The sequence below is a fragment of the Myotis daubentonii genome, chromosome 14, assembly GCF_963259705.1.
Source record: "Myotis daubentonii chromosome 14, mMyoDau2.1, whole genome shotgun sequence".
Taxonomy (NCBI): Eukaryota; Metazoa; Chordata; class Mammalia; order Chiroptera; family Vespertilionidae; genus Myotis; species Myotis daubentonii.
The window spans coordinates 38,292,469-38,313,753 of NC_081853.1; the positions used below are offsets into that span (position 1 = coordinate 38,292,469).

The window sequence follows — 21,285 nt, forward strand, 5'->3', positions numbered from 1 at the left end:
AATCCTCTCATCAACCCTTTGAGGCAGATCTGTTAATGCCCCATTTTAGAGTTAAAGAAACTGATCCACAGAGAAGTTAAGTGGAAGGCTGGGATCCACGTGCTGGCCATCTATTCCTGACCCCTGTCCTGTTAAACACCAAGCCATGCTCATGGGCATGGCCAACCTGAGCCTCCTATCTAGGAAACCTGTGGCTCTGCCTTACCTGCCCCTCGTCTATGACAGTAGATAGATGGACTTCCCAGGGGCTATATATATATATATATATATATATATATATATATATATATATATACCCCTTGGGGAATAACTGGCAAACTAGCAAGGAAAGACCCCATAAAGGCAGTCATTTTTGTACCTGTGGCTGTTCATTATTCCATCTTTATTAGCCAGAAGTGAAATATAACCACAATGTTTGAGAATCTTTGGAGCTAAACAAGTTCCCTTTGGAATAAGAGAAGCTTATTATTTTAAATGTTCTTTCTCTATGGTGAGAAGAAATGATATTGAATATGGAGGATCAAGCCGTGGTGAAGGCTGTGCCCAGGCCAAGGACTAGCTCTGAATAGCTGCTATAGATAGAGCAATAGTTAGAAAGGCTTCATTAAGTCACCCTCATTAAGTGACTCTGCTTGTCTGAGTCTCAGCTTGATCTTCTTCATGGAAATACCACCTCATAGATGTCTGATGAAGGACCGAATGAGATACCCATTGTACACAGACATTGTCAGGAAAAGCTACATAATTTGCAGGGCCCATGGCAAAGTGAAAATGCAGACCCCTTTGTTTAAGAAAAAAAAAAAACACTACAAATTTCAAGACAGCAACAGCAGAGTCTTAAACCAAAGCCTGGAGCCCTTCTGAGTGTGTGCTCTGTGTGACTACCCAGGTTGGATGTGCACCAGCCTATTCCTGAACATTATAGCAATTTAATAAATACCCCTTCCTCCCCTGACATGTTCCACCAACAGGAAGAACCTGTCTACTCCCATTTCCCAGTGTGCCAGACCCTCAGAACCTCACAGTTAGATGCCTGAATCCAGTGCCCGGTCCTGGGTGACTCTGAACCTTGGCCTGTGGGCTGGTTGCTAATTCCCTCTCACCTTACTAGGAAGCCACACACATCTAACCATCTTCAAGAAGAGCCTATAAAGGTTCTGTGATGTCTTAGCTGAGAGCTCTATGTCTTTGTATAAGAATTACAAGATTGCCGAAACCGGTTTGGCTCAGTGGATAGAGCGTCGGCTTGCGGACTGAAAGGTCCCAGGTTCGATTCCGGTCAAGGGCATGTACCTGGGTTGGGGGCACATCCCCAGTAGGAGATGTGCAGGAGGCAGCTGATCGATGTTTCTCTCTCATCGATGTTTCTAACTCTCTATCTCTCTCCCTTCCTCTCTGTAAAAAATCAATAAAATATGTTTAAAAAAAAAAGAATTACAAGATTAACACACACACAAAAAATCACACCATTCTAGTCATGCTTAGAGTATACTCTCAACATGAATAATTATATAATTGACTAGTAATTATATAAAAATAGAGCTGTACTTTATTTCTCTCTGATGAGCTTTTACTCCATGACATCCACCAAATTTATAAAATAACAGGTGCCAGACATTCAGGTCTCCAGGGCACCCACCTGAACCTGTTTGCTCTGATATAGAAAGCCATTCTTCCTGCCATGGCCCTAGTTTCAGACTCTCATGATTCAAGGTCTGAGTTGCAACAATTCCACATACCCAGTCACCCCGTTTCCAGTTGTGCCCTCTCAAATCCCCCCTTCTCACTGACTCCAAAGCCATCTTTCTACAGTGCAAATCTGATCATGCTGCTCTTCTATGACAAAGCCTTCAGGGGCTCCTCGTTGCCTTTCAGGATAAATGCAAACTGTTGAGTCTGGCGTTTAAAGCCACTCATGAGCTAGCTCATCTATAATCTATTCCTTTAAAATCATCCTTTCCCTTTCCACCCTTTTCCCCCTCTTCATTCCTCATTCACACTCTAGCACAGCGGCTCTCAACCTGTGGGTCGCGACCCCTTTGGCAGTCGAACGACCCTTTTATAGGGATCGCCTAACTGTCGTCGGCAAACCGTAGCTCGCGAGCCACATGCAGCTCTTTGGCCCCTCGAGTGTGGCTCTTCCACAAAATACCACGTGTGGGCGCGCACGTATAGTGCGACTGAAACTTCATGGCCCATGCACAGATGTCGGTATTTTGTGGAAGAGCCAGTATTTTATGGAAGAGCCACAGTCAAGGGGTCAAAGAGCCGAATGTGGCTCGCGAGCCGCAGTTTGCCGACTGCTTAGGCCCTAAGACCATCCTGCATATCAGATATTTATATTATGATTCATAACATTAGCAACATTACAGTTATGAAGTAGCAACGAACATAATTTTATGGTTGGGTCACAACATGAGGAACTGTATTTAAAGGGCCAGAAGGTTGAGAACCACAGTTCTAGCACATCCCCTGCTCCGGCCCATTTTATCATTTTTGTTTTTTACTATTCCGAGTTCTAACTTGTCTTGTGCCTTTCTAATTGATGTTCCCCCTGCTAGGAATGGTACGGCCCCTCCTCCCCCCACCCCCCATCCTCACATTAAGCTAATACAATCATCTAGACTCAGTTCAAGCCTATCTCCTCTGTGACCTGTTTCATGTCAGCTTTCTATTCTTAGTCATAGATACCATCCTGCAATGAACTGAATGTTTTTATCCCCCTAAAATTTCTATGTTGAAACCCCAATCCCAGTTTGTGAAGTATTTGGTGGGGTATTTGGGAGGTAATTAGGTCACATGGATAGATCCCTTGTGCATAGGATTAGTGCCTTTATAAGAGGCCTGGGAGCCAGCTTTCTTTCTTCCATGATGTGAGGAAATAATGTGGAGTCAGCAGTCAACATCTCAGAGGAAGATCCTCACTAGACCAGGCTGGCAACCTCATCTTGGACCTCCATCCTTGAGAGCTGTAAGAAATAAATTTCCTGTTGTTTATAAGTCAATCAACCTATGGTAGCAATGGAATCGCAAACAACAAGAATCATTTTGTTCGGTATTTGTGCACCCTCAATTCATCAACTATTGCCAGTTTTGTGCCATAAACTTTATCTTTTATGTATCCCCATAAATAAAAAAGTCTAGCGGCACTTTAGGATACATTTTCTTTGTTCGAAGCTTAGTCTGGCTTCACCCATTATTTCAAATCAGTTAAACCTGAAAAGGAGTGAAAATTAAGTGAGTTATCAGCTATTGTTCTAGAAGCCCAAACCAACTAAGACATACTTTCAACCTTCTCTTTGTACATCTATCTCCTCCATGAGATTATGCCTGGTTGAGGGTGCACATTCAGGTGCCATATTAATCTAGGTATCTGCAGTGCCTAAAACCAGCCCTTGGTACAAAATACTTGCTGACTGTTGAATGAGTAAAAATGTTTGTCTTGTTTCAAATGAAGCTCAGTCATATTGGAATAGGCTTGAGGCTCTGTGTGAGTCTATTTCTACATTCTCCTATAAACTCATTTTGCTCTTCTGTTTCAACTTCACTATTAGCTCTCCTTCCGAGTTTTCCCAGACCTCTGACCCCATTCACTTCATTTCTTTCTGTTTTTAGACATTGGTTTAATTACTAGAATATTTTTTTCCTTTTCTACTTGGAGAATTCGTTTTAATTTTCTATCTTGCCCAGGTAGAGTGGCATTCTGGAGTTTTCTGGTAGCTTAATATATCAACATCTGTTAGATGGAAATTCCCCAGGTTATCCTGAGGTATATTAATTCCAGAATGCAGGATTCGGGTCTGGAGGATTTATTCATTGACATCCTTTGCTCCTAGTCCTTTCTAGCGCAGCTGCCTCTGGGAGGTTGAGCACAAAGGAGGTAAACAAATAAGGCAGGCAGGACAGGTGGGTGCCTCCCCAGAGCACGCTGGCAAGACAAGGCAAGAGGAGCAGCTGGAAAGAGAGCACCAGGGAATGCAGACAAGGCCAGCAATTTGCACACAACTCAGGAATCCTTGTGGTTGGTGTTGGAGACAATGGGAACGTTCTGAATGCAAGAACACATGTTTTGTTGCTCTACCTAGAAGCTCTGGCATGTGAATATCTCTCAAAACTGATAGAGCTCCTCAAGAAGTAGTCTAATCATTAGCCTTTAACAACTTGGCAGGATGCTCAAATTTTCAGATGCATAATTGAGGACAGAAATGTAATACAGATCATCTTATCATAGTACTTTTTATCACCTTCAATGAAAAAAAGTTACAAGCTTTGTGTGTATGTGTGAAGTCCTAGCTAAATCATTGACACGCTGTATATTTCCTTAGCTAAGTCATTTTTCCCTTCAATCTCTAATCCTGCCGTAAGAGGCAGAGATAACATTTTCCTCTTAAAGCTGTTAAGGGGATCAGATAAAGAAAGTAAGTGATAGAAAATATAAAAACTACATAAATGTTTGCTGTCATGATTCTGAGTCTAGATTTGTTCCTACCAGGCAAAAAAAGCTCCCATCACGTATGAACTATGTGATTTAGGGCAATGTACTTCAATTTCCTGAGCCTCAATTTCCTCATCTGTAAGATGGTCATAATAAGTAATAGCATCTTCTTCATAGGCTTAGAGGAAATGTTGCCTGTAATGTGCTTTGCATGGTGCCTGGCACATGGGCACTCAGTAAATGTTAGCTGTCATTCTTGCAACCAATAACAATATTATTATAAAGTTGGAATTCATCTTAATATGTGATGTTTGGGCCAGGTACTCACTCTGCTTTGAATATGGGAGAGTGTAAGAAAATAAGGCATAGTTCCTGTACTATTGACCTTTATTGTCTCCTGAGAAAGATATATCAAATAATCACAGGAACCTGTTAGTAGTTTGCAGGCAAATTAAAGGCTGTTATGGAGGGAATAATGGGGGGAATCCAACCCAATCTCAGGTTCAAGGAAGGCTTCATCAAGGTAGTGATGTTTGAGTTAAATTTTGAAGGGTAAGTAGAAGTTGGCAATGGGGAGGAAAGAATGAAAGCATTTTAGGCAAAGAGAACATGCAAAGGTCCTACGAGAGACTGCCTCATTTGAGAAAAGGAGAGAAGGCCAAGTGTCAGGCAGCAAGGTATCTCGTGGGAGAGGGGGAAGGTAGACAGGAGTTAGGTCACGTGGGCTTTATAGACAATGCTCAGGCTTTCGCTAGATAACTAAAGGCTCTCATTGTTCTAAGCAGGGAAGTCACATGATGAATATTTCATAACTGATACTGGTTACTCAGACAAGTGCTACTCAGCTGTAACTTGTAAGCAATGCAAATTAACAGATACAGTGGGGCCTTGATTTACGAGTTTAATTCGTTCTGTGACAGAGCTCGTTAAGGAGCTCGTTAACTCAAATTACTCTGTCAACTCAAAGCAAAAAATCAGCCGAGAGACAGCTCGTAACTCCTTAGTCAGGACACTCGTAAGTCAAGGCCCCACTGTACCTCAGTGCAGACCTACTTAATCAGATCTGGAGGTGGAGCCTCGCAATCCCTGTTTTCACAAGCCTTCAGGGGATTCTGACCCAGGCGATAGTTTGAGAATCTCTGGCTTCGTCTAGGGCAACAGTTCTCAACCTGTGGGTCACGACCCCATTGGGGGTCGAACGACCCTTTCGGGGGTCGAACGACCCTTTCATAGGGGTCGCCTAAGACCATCAGAAAACACATATATAATTACATACTGTTTTTGTGACCAATCACTATGCTTTAATTATGTTCAGTTTGTAACAATGAAAATACATCCTGCAGATCAGATATTTACATTACGATTCATAACAGTAGCAAAATTACAGTTATGAAATAGCAATGAAAATAATTTTATGGTTGGGGGTCACCACAACATGAGGAACTGTATTAAAGGGTCGCGGCATCAGGAAGGTTGAGAACACTGGTCTAGGGTGTGGCCAATAAAGACAGCAGAGTGACCGAACTGAAAACAGATTTCAGAGGATTAGCTGCTGGAGTGGACAGGATTTGATCTCTTTGGTTTGGAGGATGAGAAGGAAGAAAGTGTCAAGAATGACTAAAATGTGCATCATTCTTTTTATACTTTGTTGGCTGAATGTGTTTTGATATGAGAGGGGAGGGAAGTCTGGGGCATGGGTTTTGTTTTTTGTTTTGTTGTTTCAATATTTACTAATCCACAAGCACTGATGATAGGATCCAAGATGCATCATTGTTAAAAATTACTTCAAGTGACAAAATATGGCTTGGTACATCTCTACCAATTGGCAATATAACCAAATATAAATGGAGAGCTGATTTCATCTGATTAGAAGAGCTCTTTTTTCTTGAAGCCTTTACTTTCCCAGAATTCCTCAAATTTGAGTCCACTAAATTATCTTTTGAAGCATCATGTTCCACTATTTTTATTATTATCGTTGTTGTTGTTGACAGTATTATGGATGTCCCCCATTTTTCACCCTCTTGCCTGCCCCTACCCAGCCCCCATCCCACCCCAGGCCTTCCCCTCACTATTGTCTGTGTCCATGGGTTATGCATATATGCGTATATGTTCTTTCTAAACATCATATTCTACTTTTTTTTAAAAAAAAAAAAACAGGCACTCTTTCAGAAATGCTAGAGTAGTCAAACAGCAAGAGAATAACAGATACTACTAGAAGGGAAAACGTTAAACTCAGAATGTATTTTAAGGTTTAAAAAATCCCCTTTTGCCTAAGATTGTTTCATTGTGTATAATGTCTACAATGATTTAGGAAACTACCTGTTCTGCTCCATGCATAAAAGAGATTGCCAGAGGAGAAGTGTGGAACATATTTCAGCTTCTAGTTGCTTTGGCCTGAGGCTTATAGACTCTGACCACAATGTCCATTTCACTCCTCTAGACTCCTGATTCGCTTGTAGTTTGCTTTTTAATGCAGCTCAGAAAGTTCCTATTCTATGCCATCATCTCCAAAGTAGCTTCTGTTTTGGAATGGAAAGATGGGCCTTTTCAGTGACCCTTTTAGGTCATTGATAGTTAAGCCTATTTTTCTATTGAAAAATAAGTCCATTCTTGTAATCAAAAGAGAAAAGAAGTGACTACATTTTACTTAAAAAAATAGGGTTGTCTGGATAATCTTTTAGAATGCACACCACTAAGACATTCATAGTTTAGGTCTGTGGTCGGCAAACTGCAGCTCACAAGCCACATGCGGCTCTTTTTGGCCCCTTGAGTGTGGCTCTTCCACAAAATACCACATGCAGATGCGCACGTACAGTGCAATTGAAACTTCGTGGCCCATGCGCAGAAGTCGGTATTTTGTGGAAGAGCCACACTCAAGGGGCCAAAGATCCGCATGTGGCTCGTGAGCCGCGGTTTGCCAAGCCACAGTTTGCCGACCACTGGTCTAGGTTCTACCTAAAGAAAGACTTTACCTGGTTATTGCACCTACAAATAGTGTTTCTTATAAATATTGTGGTAGTATAGAGTCTGGTCAAGACTCTCAAAGAATCAAGAATGAACTCCTAGTGTACAGTAATCTGTAGGCTTCTACGTAGGACAAAGTACCATGGACCATATCTGACTGGATGCCTGTTTCTGTAAAGGATGTGTATGTTTTTTTAAACAGCCATGCTCATTTGTTTATGTATTATCTATTACTACTTTAGCACTATCACAGTAGAATTAAGTAGTTGAGACAGAGACTATATGAACTGCAAAGCTAAAAATATTTAGTACCTAGCCCTTTACAGAAAAAGTTGGCTGACATCTGAAAATTAATAACAAATTGGAGCCACAAGGTTAGAAGAATTCTCAATTGTCATATTTTAATTACATGTATAGATTCCAAATGTCCTATTTTGTTTTGGAGGAAAATGCCTATAATCATATAAAGGCTAGAGAAAGAATACTATGCATAAATTTATTTTTCACTAACCATTAGTCTGTCTTGGGGCAGGCTTGTCAGTGCTAATACCTCACCTGAACACGGTGGGTACAGCAATACTTCCCCAGGCACTAGGGTTTGTTCTGGAGTTGCTGGTGGGGTATCAGCTTCATGTGAGGGGAGAAGCAGTAAGTTGAGGAAGCATCTAAGTGTTTTGTCTCACATGCCTGCCAAGTTGTGACTCAGGGCAATCTGGCACAGCACTTATGAGTCTTCGCTGAGTGGAGTTTGCACAATAGGAGAAATGTTCAGTATGTTTGTTGTCTGCGTGTTCTTGGAAAGTGCTAACTTGACACCTCAAACTGCCATCTTCTATTTATACCCTGGAGAATTGTCAGGAGCTCCGTAACCATATCTTTTCCATTCCTATTTCTTTGTTTCCAAACTCTAATCTCAAAATTTCTGATCGCTCACAGAAAATATTTTCTATTTTTTTTTTTTAGCGTCTTTGCCCAACCTTTTAAACACAGATTCTAATTCTGAACCTAATTGCTTAAAAAGGATTTGATCAATGCTGATTTGTTACATGTTCTGGCTTATTTAAACAAATAATATATACAAACACTATACTTTTCCCTATAAAGATAACAAACTAGATTATTCACTTACGTGATATTTTTTTCTTTGGTGATTTTTTTTAATGTTTGAAGAAATGCACTGTGTTTTAGCACAAACCTCATAAAACTGAAAGTCATAAGACTTGAGATCTAGTTTCAACTCTCCCAACAATTAACACTTTGACCTTGGACAGTTTACTTCACCACTCTGAACTTAGGATTTTCATCTTTACAATAAAGAGTTCCACCTCATAATCTCTAATATCTTTTCTAATTCCAGCAATTTAAGATGACTTTGTGTATTACAACTTAAAATTAGACTAGATGTTCAAGGAAATGCTAAATAATTCATCATTTTCCAAAGTGATGTTTCCTTAATTAGAAAAAAAAAGCATGAAATGTTTCATACGTACACAGAAAACAGGGATTTTTATAATAAAAACTCTCTCCCCATACTATCACCTGGCTTTAACAAATATTAATACTGAGCCATAGTTGTGCCTGATTGCTTTTGATGATGAAAAAATCAAACATACAGGCAAAACCCTTACTTTACATAAATAACTAGTCAAAAGGTATGAGATACTTTTACATATATTGATCTCTTCAAAGCTCTTAACCAGGAGAAGAGTCCATATATCCAGTATGCAGATGTGATGCAGACAGATATAAAACTTATATCTGAGGATACTCAGCAAGGAGATGAAGAACCCAGGACTCGACCACATGCAATGCCATCTAAGCCCTGTGTTCTTTCCATTACATCTTGACTATTCTTTTCTAAAGACTATATCACTTGGTAATGAGGGCTCTTCATAATCAACATTAATTGATTCTGGTTATCTTAGGCAAAAATAATAATTTATTGAAAACATGTTGTTACTTATGGAATCAGAGAAAGTAATGAGCAATCAGCTCTTGAAAAAGATAGGAAGTGGTGTGTTCTGTAAAGTCTACGTAGTAGGAATAACTGGGAAGATTTTTCTGGCCCTTATTGTTGAATGAATCTGCTTGCTCCATTTTTCATCTTGGGTCCCTCTGTTCAAGATTAAGTTACCAGACCAAGAGAGTGTAATTTGGTCCAGGATGGACCATTTTCTCATCCCTCCAGTGAGGACTAGTCAGAGCACCTGGCTTGATAGCTCTATCGAGGCTCCATGCAGAGAAGAGTTTGGTTCCCAATGGAATATGGAAGTGCAAGGACAAGAAGAAGGGGCACAATGCTATTCTGTTCAAAAATATGAGATGTCTACTATACTAATATGGCAACCACGAGAATGTGCTTCTTGTATCTCATTACAGGAGAGTGGTTGGCTGATAGCCCCAGCTGCTGTGCTCTGAAACACATCACTGTGTTGGCACAGAGGCCAAACTTGCCATGGGCTGCTCCCAGCCAATGACTGAGGGAAGCACGGAGATGCAGGGCTGCTTTGATGGCTGACTTGACTGGATGACTCCCTGAGGGCCTTAGTGAACTTTCTTTAGAACTACACTGCAGTCTAAGATACCAACATCCAATTCTCCTTCCTTCTCTCCTTTGTTTGACCTCAGACCTACATTATGACCTTCTCATGGTTCGCTTCTAAGAGGACCAGCAATAGCACACAAAGGTTAAGTAGCACTTGTGTGAATCATTCCTTAAAAATGTCAAGCTACAGTTCTACACCACCTTTTTCCACATTCTATGTGCCCTTACCCTGTTCTACATTTTCTTTTTGCTGTAGCATTTAAAACCTTCAAGTAAATTTTATAATTATTTATAATTTTACTGTTTTTCTCTCCAGAGTAGAATATAAGTTCTCTCAGGGCACAGGACAGAGATCTATTCTGTTTTGTTTGCTGACTTATTCAAACACTTAAGACAGTTTCTGGCCATAACAGGCACTCAGTAAATATTTGTTACATGAATGAACAACTTTATGTTCAATTACTTGCAATGCTATCTCCAAATATTTTTTTTTGAATCCTAAACTATTTCCAGAGTCCCCAAACCCCCTAACCATCATGAGATCATGTGTGCATTATGTTTATTGACACCAAAAATCATTTCCATTGCCCTGCAAAATCCATAGATTCCTCCAACAAAAACTTGGTGCAGTTATAAACACGTAACTTGATTCTCAAATGCTCATTTAAACAAGTTCTTTTCCACCAGACAACTACAAGTTTGAAGAAATCTTAAAGTCAAGTATCAAGGGAGTAAGTCTGTTTCAGTGGCTTATTTTCAGAAAGAAGTGGCTTACAAGTAGCAATCACAAAGCCAAGCCTGTTGGATCAGACATTTTTCTGCTAACAACTGTCCCTCATCTCTGGCCTTCTTTCCCCCAGAGGATTTTTAAAAGTTGATTGGGACTCAGTTCTCTTTTGTTATTTCCCGTCTTAGAAAATGAGTCCAGAGGATGTTGCCATGTGTCCTACCTAAAGCTGGAGATCACCTTTTTTGAAGCTTTCTAGGAAATTGAGAAGCAGGAACATACTGAAATGAGGACTCAAAGGCTTTGTGAATAAGGTCAGAATATGGTGCAGCACAAATTAATAGCGGATCTTGAAGGAAAATAAGCCTGAAACATCGCTGGAGGCAAAAATGACGAAACTGAAGCTGTCCTATTTCAGGAACATCATGAAAAGTCAGGGTTCTTTGGAAAAACAATAATTCTTGGGTAAAACTAGAAGGCAGCAGGAAAAGAGAAAAACCAACTATGAGATGGATTGACTTTATAAAAGAATCTGTAGTCATGAGTCTCGTGAGCCAAGAAGGACTGTTGAAGACAAGACATTGTAGGCATCACTCACTCATGTTGTCACCAGGAATTGGAGCCGACTCAACAGCCAGTAACACACTAGTACATACCCATGAGCAACTAGGTAACTGTACTTAGAAGCTTCAATCATGAAGCTTGTATAAGTACATTCTCTTTGTCTCAATTGAAAAAGCACTAATGGTGGATTTTCTGATCTCATTGTCTCATTGGCTACTCAAGCAAATTAAGAATGAGTGCCATGTGTACCTTAATTAAGGATGTATTTCAATCTGAAACCAAAGCAGTTGAGTCTGATTTCAAATAGAAGTTATACTCTTATTATAGGGCTGAGAGTAAAATTTGTTGATTAGTTTTACTTTATTTTCTTCTTTTATAATGTGACATTTTAAAAAGTATATGTATTATTCATTATGTCCTCTAGCATGGGTAAAAATAAAAATTAAATGGAAGTGAAACTCAATTCCTAAAACATTGTTCACAGAATAGGATCATTCCTAAAGTATATATCAAAGCAAAATTAGACTATCAAACTAAGATTTGTGTTAAATTCTGGTCTTTGACACTTATTAGATATGTTACTCTGAAGACAATACTACCCAATTTTTAGTTTAGTTTGGTAAAATATTGGTCAGATTGATGAGTGAGAAATTTAGATATAATCTATATAAAGCATGTGGGACAGTGTCTAGTACATAATCAAAGATTGATAAAGTCCTTGTTGTGTGCATTATATTGTCAGGACTGCTTTATCTGTATTTCTCATTAGAATATACCCAGATGTCCTGGCTCCTCCTCCAAACCTATCCCACTTGAATTTGTGTTTAAACCATATTGAAAATCCTTTCAATTGTAGGTAAGAATTATCTGTGTTTATCATCAGAAGCAGTTTGGTTGTCTTAAAGCAAGTAATAGCTCTACTGGTCAATGATCCAGTAAATGATTTGCGGAGCAAGGATGTTGGAACTATTGACTGAGCCCATTTGGGGATATTCTTTAGATCTCAAGTTCTCAAGCTTCTCTTCTACATAATTATTAGAGATTTATGAGACGTGACCATTCATACCCCTAGGAGAAGAGGAAAGTATATTATTTAAGGACAAAGGGAATTTGGAGCAAAATGGAAAGAGGGGAAAAAAATACTCCAAAGCTTGGTACCTTCGAATCAGTTAAGCATCACTTGATCTGATCTTCCCTATTTCCTCTCTTCCTTCCTCCCTTCCTTTCTATCTCGCTTTACAAATATCCTAACTTTTCTCAAATTTTGAAGTGGATCATCTATCAGAACTTAAATCATGGAGAATATGTAAATTGGTTGCCCCAGAAATTTGATCTCATCACTCTTATTGTCCAGTCTTGAACTCCTTACATTCTTACTCTAAATCTTTAGAGTTGCCAGAACTGCACTATGTATTTTCTCATGCTTATTCTAGAAAAACTGAAAATAAGGAAGGACCGTGAGAAGAAAAAAAAACTAGAAATGATAATCCCACGATCCACCACCATTAATATGTTGTGTGTATTTTGCCCATCTTTTCTACACAGAAACAAAGTTAAAATACATTGTTTTATGAGCTCTTCTTTAGTCATTAAACATTGAAATGACAGGTGTTTGTAGCCACTGCTCAGCTCAGGATGGTCTCCAGCTGGTTCAGATATTCTCTCATCAACCCCACTCTACCCTTCACTACTACACAAGGTGTCAGGGCCCCACTGCCCCTCACTTTGGTCCACTAGTATCCTGAGGTGTTTGGAAGAAAGATGTCTATTCAAGTCATATTCCACAGGGACTGAGCAAAGATCTAAAACATATGGGATCTGCACTGCAGATGGGTAGTCCTTGAAAGAGGTGTTCTCTGCAGATAAGGTGAAGCCTTTACCTGCTATTACACCAAAGAATTATTGCTTTTATCCCTTAGCATAGTATAAACACCAGAAAGAGCTGGTGAGGTTGCTGTAGGGGCTTGTCTGCTCTGGGTATTCCAGGGGACTTCTTGCTTTTTTTTTTCTTAATATGACATGTCCTTTAAGTTCATTCCTCGCACTACCCATCCCATCCCTGTTTTCCTTCTAGTCTCTTGAAAATAGACCTTTCATATTAATAAATGTTTGGAAAGTTATGCTGATGCTTTAAGCAAACTGTGAAAAATCATTGGGTGTTTTTCACAGCTTATTGGAAGTAGCATGGGAGAAAGGCTAGAGACAGGGAGAACACTTGAAGAGTGGGTGAGAGATGATAAAGGCCAAAACAAGGCACTAGCAAATGGAGTGAAGAGGAGGGACAACTAAGAGCTCTGCAGTGACTCAGTAGCATTCCCATGATACTCTACTCTTTCTGCTACAGACAGCAGTGTCCCAGCATTCAGCTACCATGAACAGTGGCCTTGTTCACCTACCTGTGGTCTTGTCCCACCCCACCCCAATTCATGTCCCCTGTACTAATGTTTAAAAACTGACAAACATGTCACCACATCAATAAGTATGTAGCACTGAGACAACAGTTGTTGAGAATAAGACTTGTCAGATTTAGTGTGAAATGTGAGGAACTCCTGAAAATATTTAGGTCACATGATACTGATGCTGATAACATTTAGGCTATCACATTACTGTTGTCATAATTGCAAAAACTAAAAGTCACAAATATTTATCATTAAAAATCCAATCAAAATCCTACTTGATACAAAAAACATGAGGACATGCAAAATATCCATATCCCATTTTGCGTTACATTGAGAAATGCAACTAGAAACAACTCATATGATAGCATAGTCATTAAAGAAAAGGGAACAATTCACAACTCAGTTTTCTGTATACCTGTACCTCCTTGTATTAAGTTATTGAACCATGAACTTATACTGGTAACCTTATCATTAATTTTCACTTATTGCCAAATATAATCTTTTTTTGGGGGGGCAGGATGTATATGGAACACATATAAATTTTTTTCTACTTGTAAATATTAGCAAGTCAAATGCTCCTGTGCCCTTGTTTCCCAATGAAGAGAAAGAAAGTACCAAAATGGAACATTCCACCAGATTTAAGCTCTGTGTAATTATTTATGCAATTCTGAAAATACATTTTACCATATAGGGTATAAACCCTGTTTCTTCTCATGAATTGTATTTAACCATGGAAAGTAAAGGTGTTATTAACTTACATCCAGTCAGAGCCTCATCAGTTTTAGCTCTCACCAACCCACATGGTAATTACTGGCTGCTGTATACAAAAGGAGTTACAACTGACACGAGATTTCTGCCCTCTAACCCTGCTTTTAAGGATCCTTCACATCTCTGGATTTGAGGGCGGGAGATTGGCTGCCTACCACCTTAACCCTAAGACTTGCAGTACCAGGCCTGAATCCCTGAATCGCTGCTAGCTGAATGGTGTTGCATGCCCATCATTGTGCTCTTAGGTAAAGAAAGAAGAGGCAGACCCTGGGGAATAGCTGTGAATTATCACAGTCGTGTAAGGTTGAAGATTTTGTCAGAGAGCTAGGGCAGAGGGCCTGGTGGACAGATGTGGGAGAGCAGGGAAGGGTAAGTAAAGAAATAGTGTGAAAGGTCTTGCTTTGAACCTGGTTAGAAGCTTTTGGCATTCATCCTCTTTCAGGAGAAGGAAGCGAGTGTCATGCCTTGCTTTCTAACTTTAAAGGTGCCCAAAGCCATATTTGTAAGGCAGTTCATGTGGATAAATGTGAAGAAGCAGTTGAGAGAAGGGAAGAAGGTAGGGAAGGAGAAAATAAGTCTATATGTCCTGTACACTATTTCCTTTAATACTCTTTTTTTTTCGGGGGGGGGGGGGTCATTTATGCAATGGGAAGGTAGACATCAGCCTAGTTTATGCCAAATCAGTATAAAACTTGAATTTAGAGGTACCCATATTGATGAAGTTTTATTGAATTTATAGTGTCAGAGAATCACATCTCATTGTATCTTAAAAGACAGACCTCAAAGTGATCTTTCAGCTCTCCCAGAACATGATGTGAAATGACAGATGTGCATCTAGGGTTGTGAGAAAATACTGTGGTGTTGGCAGCTATTTCCTGGCTTTCATCTCGTTTTGTGCTTTTGCCTCTCTCTCAAATACATTGGTGCACCTGTGCGAAAGCTCTGTGGAGACAATAATGGTGCTTGTTGGAGTGTATAGATAAAATGGCTTTTCAGGAAAATTAATAACCTCTATTCTGACTTGGATGATGCTCTTACAAGGTAATTGACAGAGAGATGCTTTAAAATGTGAACCAAAATATCAAATTCATACCATTATCCGTGCCCCCACTGTTAGTGACTCTAGATGCGGATTGATAGCTTGGCCCTATTCTTTTTGTTCCTACCATTGCTGCAGAATTCGTGAAGAGGGCTTTCAACTTGAAGTAGTAGCCATAAAAAAATTGAAGTAAGACCCCTTCTGGGTTGATGGGGATAGCAGTGTTCTGCCAAAAAATATGGCTCATTTATGAGGTTTCTTCATTAGTCACAAACAATAGAATGAATTGTCTCACATTTTGGGGGCACTCTATCCACCCTAGATCGGAGAATGTAAGAATATTGCAATTGAGGGAACCAGGTTCCAGAGAAGTGAATTGACTTCTGTATGGTGGTCTCATGGCTAGTTAATGTGGGAGCTGTGGTTGGATCCCAGGTCTCCTGGAGTCTGGTGATGAAGTGTTGAAATGGAGTTGCTGTAACATAGATATGAAGAGAGATGAATGAAAGGAAACCACAGAGATGAGTCAAATGAACAAAGAGAAAATCATGGCTTTAAAACTTTTAGAAGGATGAAGGGGGCAGGCATATATTCCATTCATGCTTTATATAGTAGACACACATCATATACGCATTTATTGCATGTGAATTCAACCACACTTTAAAAAAAAAAACGACAACAGCAACAACTATAATAAAATGGGGTGTTTATGTCAGATGACTCCTAAATACAACCAACTGCTTCCTCTGGTGTTCAACTAGAGAAAAATGATAGATTACAAGGCAGGATGGACACACATCAGCTGTGTTGGTTGGAACTTGTGAGATCTGATACTGTAAAATATCAAGGCTATTTCTGATTCTGTTATTCTGTCTTATACTCAACTTTGAGATCAATGCCCACGTAAGATGGAAATTTACAGCACTGAGAGTTTTTTTTCCTATCAAAAGAAAATTGAAGGAAAATTTCTGTGAATAGATTAATAGTTTACTTTTTAAGCAACAAAAAGTAATTGACTAATTTTCAAATATTTCTGCCCAGCAATCCTTTTCAGCATGAAATCTAGTGCAAACTTTTATATACTTTTAAAATATGTATTTTAAAATACAGGGGTGGGAAAAAGTATGTGTACAGCTGTGAGTAGTCAAAACACCGAGTTTATTCTTTTGATTTAATAAAGGTATTGTAATAATCATTACCTGTATGTGTTTTTCCATACAAACAACTGTAAACCTACTTTGACTAACCCCTGTATATAAAAACATTTCAAAACATAAGCCTTAGGCTTGCACTTGAGTCTATTTAAGACATTTCTCATGGTTCTTTTGCTCAAAAAATAGAATTGAACATTATTGCTTTTATAAAATGTGCTCTTGAAATAAAACACACATAATGAAAAATACACATAGCAAAAGTGTAGAGTGGATGAGTTTTCAAAAACTGAACACTCCTATGTAAACATGAAGATCATAAAAAAAAAGTTGACCAGCATCCCAGAATTCCCTGAGATGTGTCCCCTTCTAATCATGATATGCCAATGCTAACCACTCACCTGACTTCTAACACCATCTATTAGTTTTGCCTGTCTTTGTATTACTAGTATATGTGAATGCATTCATATTGCATTCCACTCATTTGTGTCTGGCTACTTTTGTTCAACATTTTCTTATTGATATTTCTCCATTGTCAGTTATTATACATTGTTCATACACATTGCTGTATAATGTTGTTGTGAGAATATATCTTAATACTGCCAAAGAGTTTTAAAGTAGGTACTAATTTTCTACCAGCCAGCAAAATAGGACAGTTTAAGTGACTACACATTCAACCCAAACTTGGTATTTTCCATCTTTTTTATTTTAGTGTTTCTGGTGAACAATCATTGATTTTTTAAAATTGACTAAATAAACCTCTAGCAAACTCATACCAAACAAAGGTCTTTATTTATGGACTAGAGTGTGATGGGGGTGGGAAGGGGCAATGCTTCATGAAGTGGAATTCTTCACCATCAACAAGTTCAAAGAAGAAATACAATTTGAATGACATAAGCAGAAATGTCTCAGCACAGACAAGTGTTTTTGTTTAAAATACTGCCTTATTTTCAGAGAATGCACATGGGCTAGACATTTATGGAATCTGAAAACTGACATTTTTAATATGTTGAAGGGGGAAGTTGTGGGACAGAAGAAAACAGTAAGAACTTTATTAACTGTAGCACTAATTTTTGAGATTTTTGTAGAAAAACCATACAAGGCAGTGGTTGATCTGTATTTTTTATTACTGTTGCAGGGTCTCCATTTTGGTGCCTATTGGATATTGTGCCCATAAAGAATGAGAAAGGAGATGTGGTACTTTTTCTGGCGTCCTTCAAAGATATAACAGATACAAAAGTGAAGATTACTCCAGAAGATAAAAAAGAAGGTTTGTACTGTTTTCAGAAAACATTGACAGATGGGGTAACATTTTGAAATTGTTTATTCAAAAACTCTGAAAGGAAAAAAAAAAGTCTTTTTAAGTAACAGCAACTCATGAATATTCATAATCTAAGTGATCAGTATTTGGTACCTATTCCAAAATCATAGAGACTCACAGGAATTTACATTCTTTTCTTTGTATTAAAAACTCAATTGACAAGAACCAAAAGTTCATATCCCTACACAAATAGGATGAGGATAGGAAAATAATTTTATCAAAATAAAAAGATTTAACCAATTTGTTTTATTAGAGGGAAAATGAATTGATAGTGACAAGTAAAGTTAAAATGATGTGATTAAAAATACATTTCTCCGTTTCATCTAAATTGCAGCAGCTCAATACTTGGAAGTGCAAATTTCATTTTATGTACAAAATTAAGAACTCAAATTTAGTGGTTGTTAGGGTGGAATGTTGCAAAGAAATGTGTATCTGTATTTTGTAGTATATGACCATATAATAATTTGTTTTATTTGAAAACAAGCTTCTCAATGATCCTTGAAGGGTTCTAAGACTTTATGTTGCTTGCCTTATATTTCCTGTCTATAGCTTACTAAGAAGCAACCTGCATTTTATGTCAACTGACAAAGCATTATACTGAAAAAATGCTGCTATTATTTTGTTTAATCAGGAGTAGAATTAGATAATTTGGTGACCAGAGAAAAACAGTTGCCACGTAGGGCTTTCCTATGTTGTAAGTTATTTATTAGAAATAGCTATTTGACAAGACATAACAATAGCTATGTCTTGTTAAGAATGGGCTCTTTTACTCCAGCTTTTTTGAAAAATGTGAGTGTTTTAAATATATTGTCTCTTGAAATGACAACACAAATGGAGAACAGTTATGGATTGCCCCTCCCCCCTTTCTATTTGAAATGTTTGCAAATACATGACTTTTTCCTGTGTAGTTGCATGACTAAACACTGTGGCATGTTTTACATACTCAAGGGAAGAGCTGTCTTATAATTAAAGTTACTTGGATATGAGAGCAAGTGTAATGGCCATCCAGTGAGAGAAAAGTGTGGACATCCATCCCTGTGTATATTTTTGTTTTTACAATGTCTTTGGTATTTGAGAATACAAAAGGTCAGTATGTATTGTGTTTATTCACACTTCTGACACCAAATGTGTGGGGGTTTTCCATACCCATTCTGCAACTCTCTGGACACCTACTGAATGTCCTATAATTTAATTTAGTTCTGACACTAAGTACCCAGAGTTAGTGTCAGACTCCTCAGGTTTAAGGGCTCTTTCCCACACTTCAGATGCTAATCACAGTATTGGGTGCCCAGGGAACACACAAACTTTTGTCCAACTTGGCTCAAAGTTGGGGATTTCCACATGAATAATTCACTGGAACAGTTCACAGAACTCAAGGAAACACTTTACTTATATTATTACAAACTAGAGGCCCGGTGCATGAAAATTGTGCACTCAGGGGGTCCCTCAGCCCGGCCTGCACCCTCTCGCAGTCCGGGAGCCCTTGGGGGATGTCCGACTGATGGCTTAGGTCTGCTCCCTGTGGGCCTAAGCCATCATTTAGATATCCTTAGCACTGCCAAGGAGGCGGAGAGGCTCCTGCCACCGCCGCTGCGCTTGCCAGCCATGAGCCTGGCTCAGGGCTTCTGGCTGAGCAGCGCTCCCCCTGTGGGAGCACACTGACCACCAGGGGGCAGCTCCTGCATTGAGTGTATTCCCCCTGGTGGTCAGTGCATGTCATAGCAACCGGTCATTCTGCCCTTCGGTCGATTTGCATATTAGCCTTTTATTATATAGGATGATACAAGTCAGGGACAGCCAAATGGAAGAGGTGCATAGGGCAAGATATGGGTCAGAGTGTTGAAGGGCTGCCATGAACGTATTTTTTCTGGGTTTGCCAGAACATATTTTTTCTGTTGCTACCTTATTATAAATATCCCACAAAAGTATGTAGTATTTTTATCGAGGTAAAGCAACTCTGCAAGCCAGCATGATTATGAAATTACCATAAAAAAATAGTGAGGTATATATTTCTTTTTTCTTACCTGCACTTAATAGAGGAAACTACCTTAAAATTCACAAATTGATGGCATGTCTAGCAGGAAAGGCAGCCTCATGCATGATATTTTTAGAACTTCAAAATAGTGTTTGAAAATCATTAAAATGCCACCGTATAACTGGAGCAGTGTTGTATCATAGAACTGGGAAACTCTGAACTGGCTTGACCCAAGATTGCTCCTCATATCAGTGTTATCACTGAAGTTCAGCTAAGTTGTAAAAATAAGGTTTGTGTTAATTAAATCAATTCCCTGCTAAGGCTCATATGATGGCCTTCTTTTAAGAGATATAAGTTGTATACTTCCATTTTAAAAAATACTTCAAATCATTAATATCTACATTGTTGAGTTTTTGTTTGAAATGAGAAAAAACATTTTATAGAAAAGGCTAACAAGGTATGTACTCAGTTTCACATCTCAATTTTCCAATCGTTTGTCATAGCAATTCATTCATCATGTTAATTTCATTTTTTATTTAGTATAATAATGTGCCATGTTTTTCCAGACAGGACCCAGTGCAATTATTTTGTTTATTTCTTGCAGGGTGTCCCAGATTTGGTTTGAAATGAGAGTTGACACTGGGTTATTCATTATGTGGCAACATCATCAGTTATGCCAGAACTGGGGAATTCCAATTCCAATTTCTAAAAAGTGGGCACTTTACTAGTACATTTGTCTTGACAATTTAGGGGTTGCTGTATGAAGCTTTTCACGTTATCTTCAGTGGTCATACAAATCAGGATTAAAATGCAATGGGTGTCTTTTTTGAAATCTGGCTTTTGGCAGGCAGCTGCAGATTGCTATTAAGTACACTGACAAAGGGTTTTTTTTTATTATTATTAAATATGCCTTTTCCTACTACTAAATAGCTCCAGAAGAAATAATAACAGCTGTACTAAATAATGACATATGAATTGCATTTACCTATAAGAATCTGAGCACCTAACATAAGCTTAAATAATCAGGGCTTATTTTTCTCATATTTTGAAGAGTCTGGAGCTAAGCGGCCCATGGCTAGAACAGCAACAGCAATACTCACAGGCACTCACACTCTTGACCTTTCTGTTCTGCTCTTCTTAATATGCTATTTGCCATCCTCATACTTGTCACCTCGTGGTTGGAAGATGCCTGCTGCACCTTTAGAACTTATTTCTGTTGTGTAGACAGGAAGAGTGAAGGACAAAGGGCAAGGACTCTTCCTTATGAGACTTTGCCTTTGAATGGAGGAAGGAAGGTCCTTCCTCTGCATCCCCCTCCTGCCAGGGATTTCCATCAATGTGTCATTGACCTTGACTGTGTCATATGGTCATGGCCATCTCTAGCTGCAATAAAGGCT

The 21,285-nt window shown here is 38.8% G+C and overlaps 1 protein-coding gene across 1 annotated transcript in view; it reads left to right on the forward strand.

The window, feature by feature from the left end:
• KCNH8 (potassium voltage-gated channel subfamily H member 8) overlaps positions 1 to 21,285 on the forward strand; it is a 285,516-nt gene that overhangs the window by 116,017 nt on the left and 148,214 nt on the right. The window contains exon 3 of the mRNA XM_059662919.1: positions 17,731 to 17,862. Coding sequence (XP_059518902.1) covers positions 17,731 to 17,862 — 132 coding nt within the window. The remainder of the gene's footprint in view (positions 1 to 17,730; positions 17,863 to 21,285) is intronic.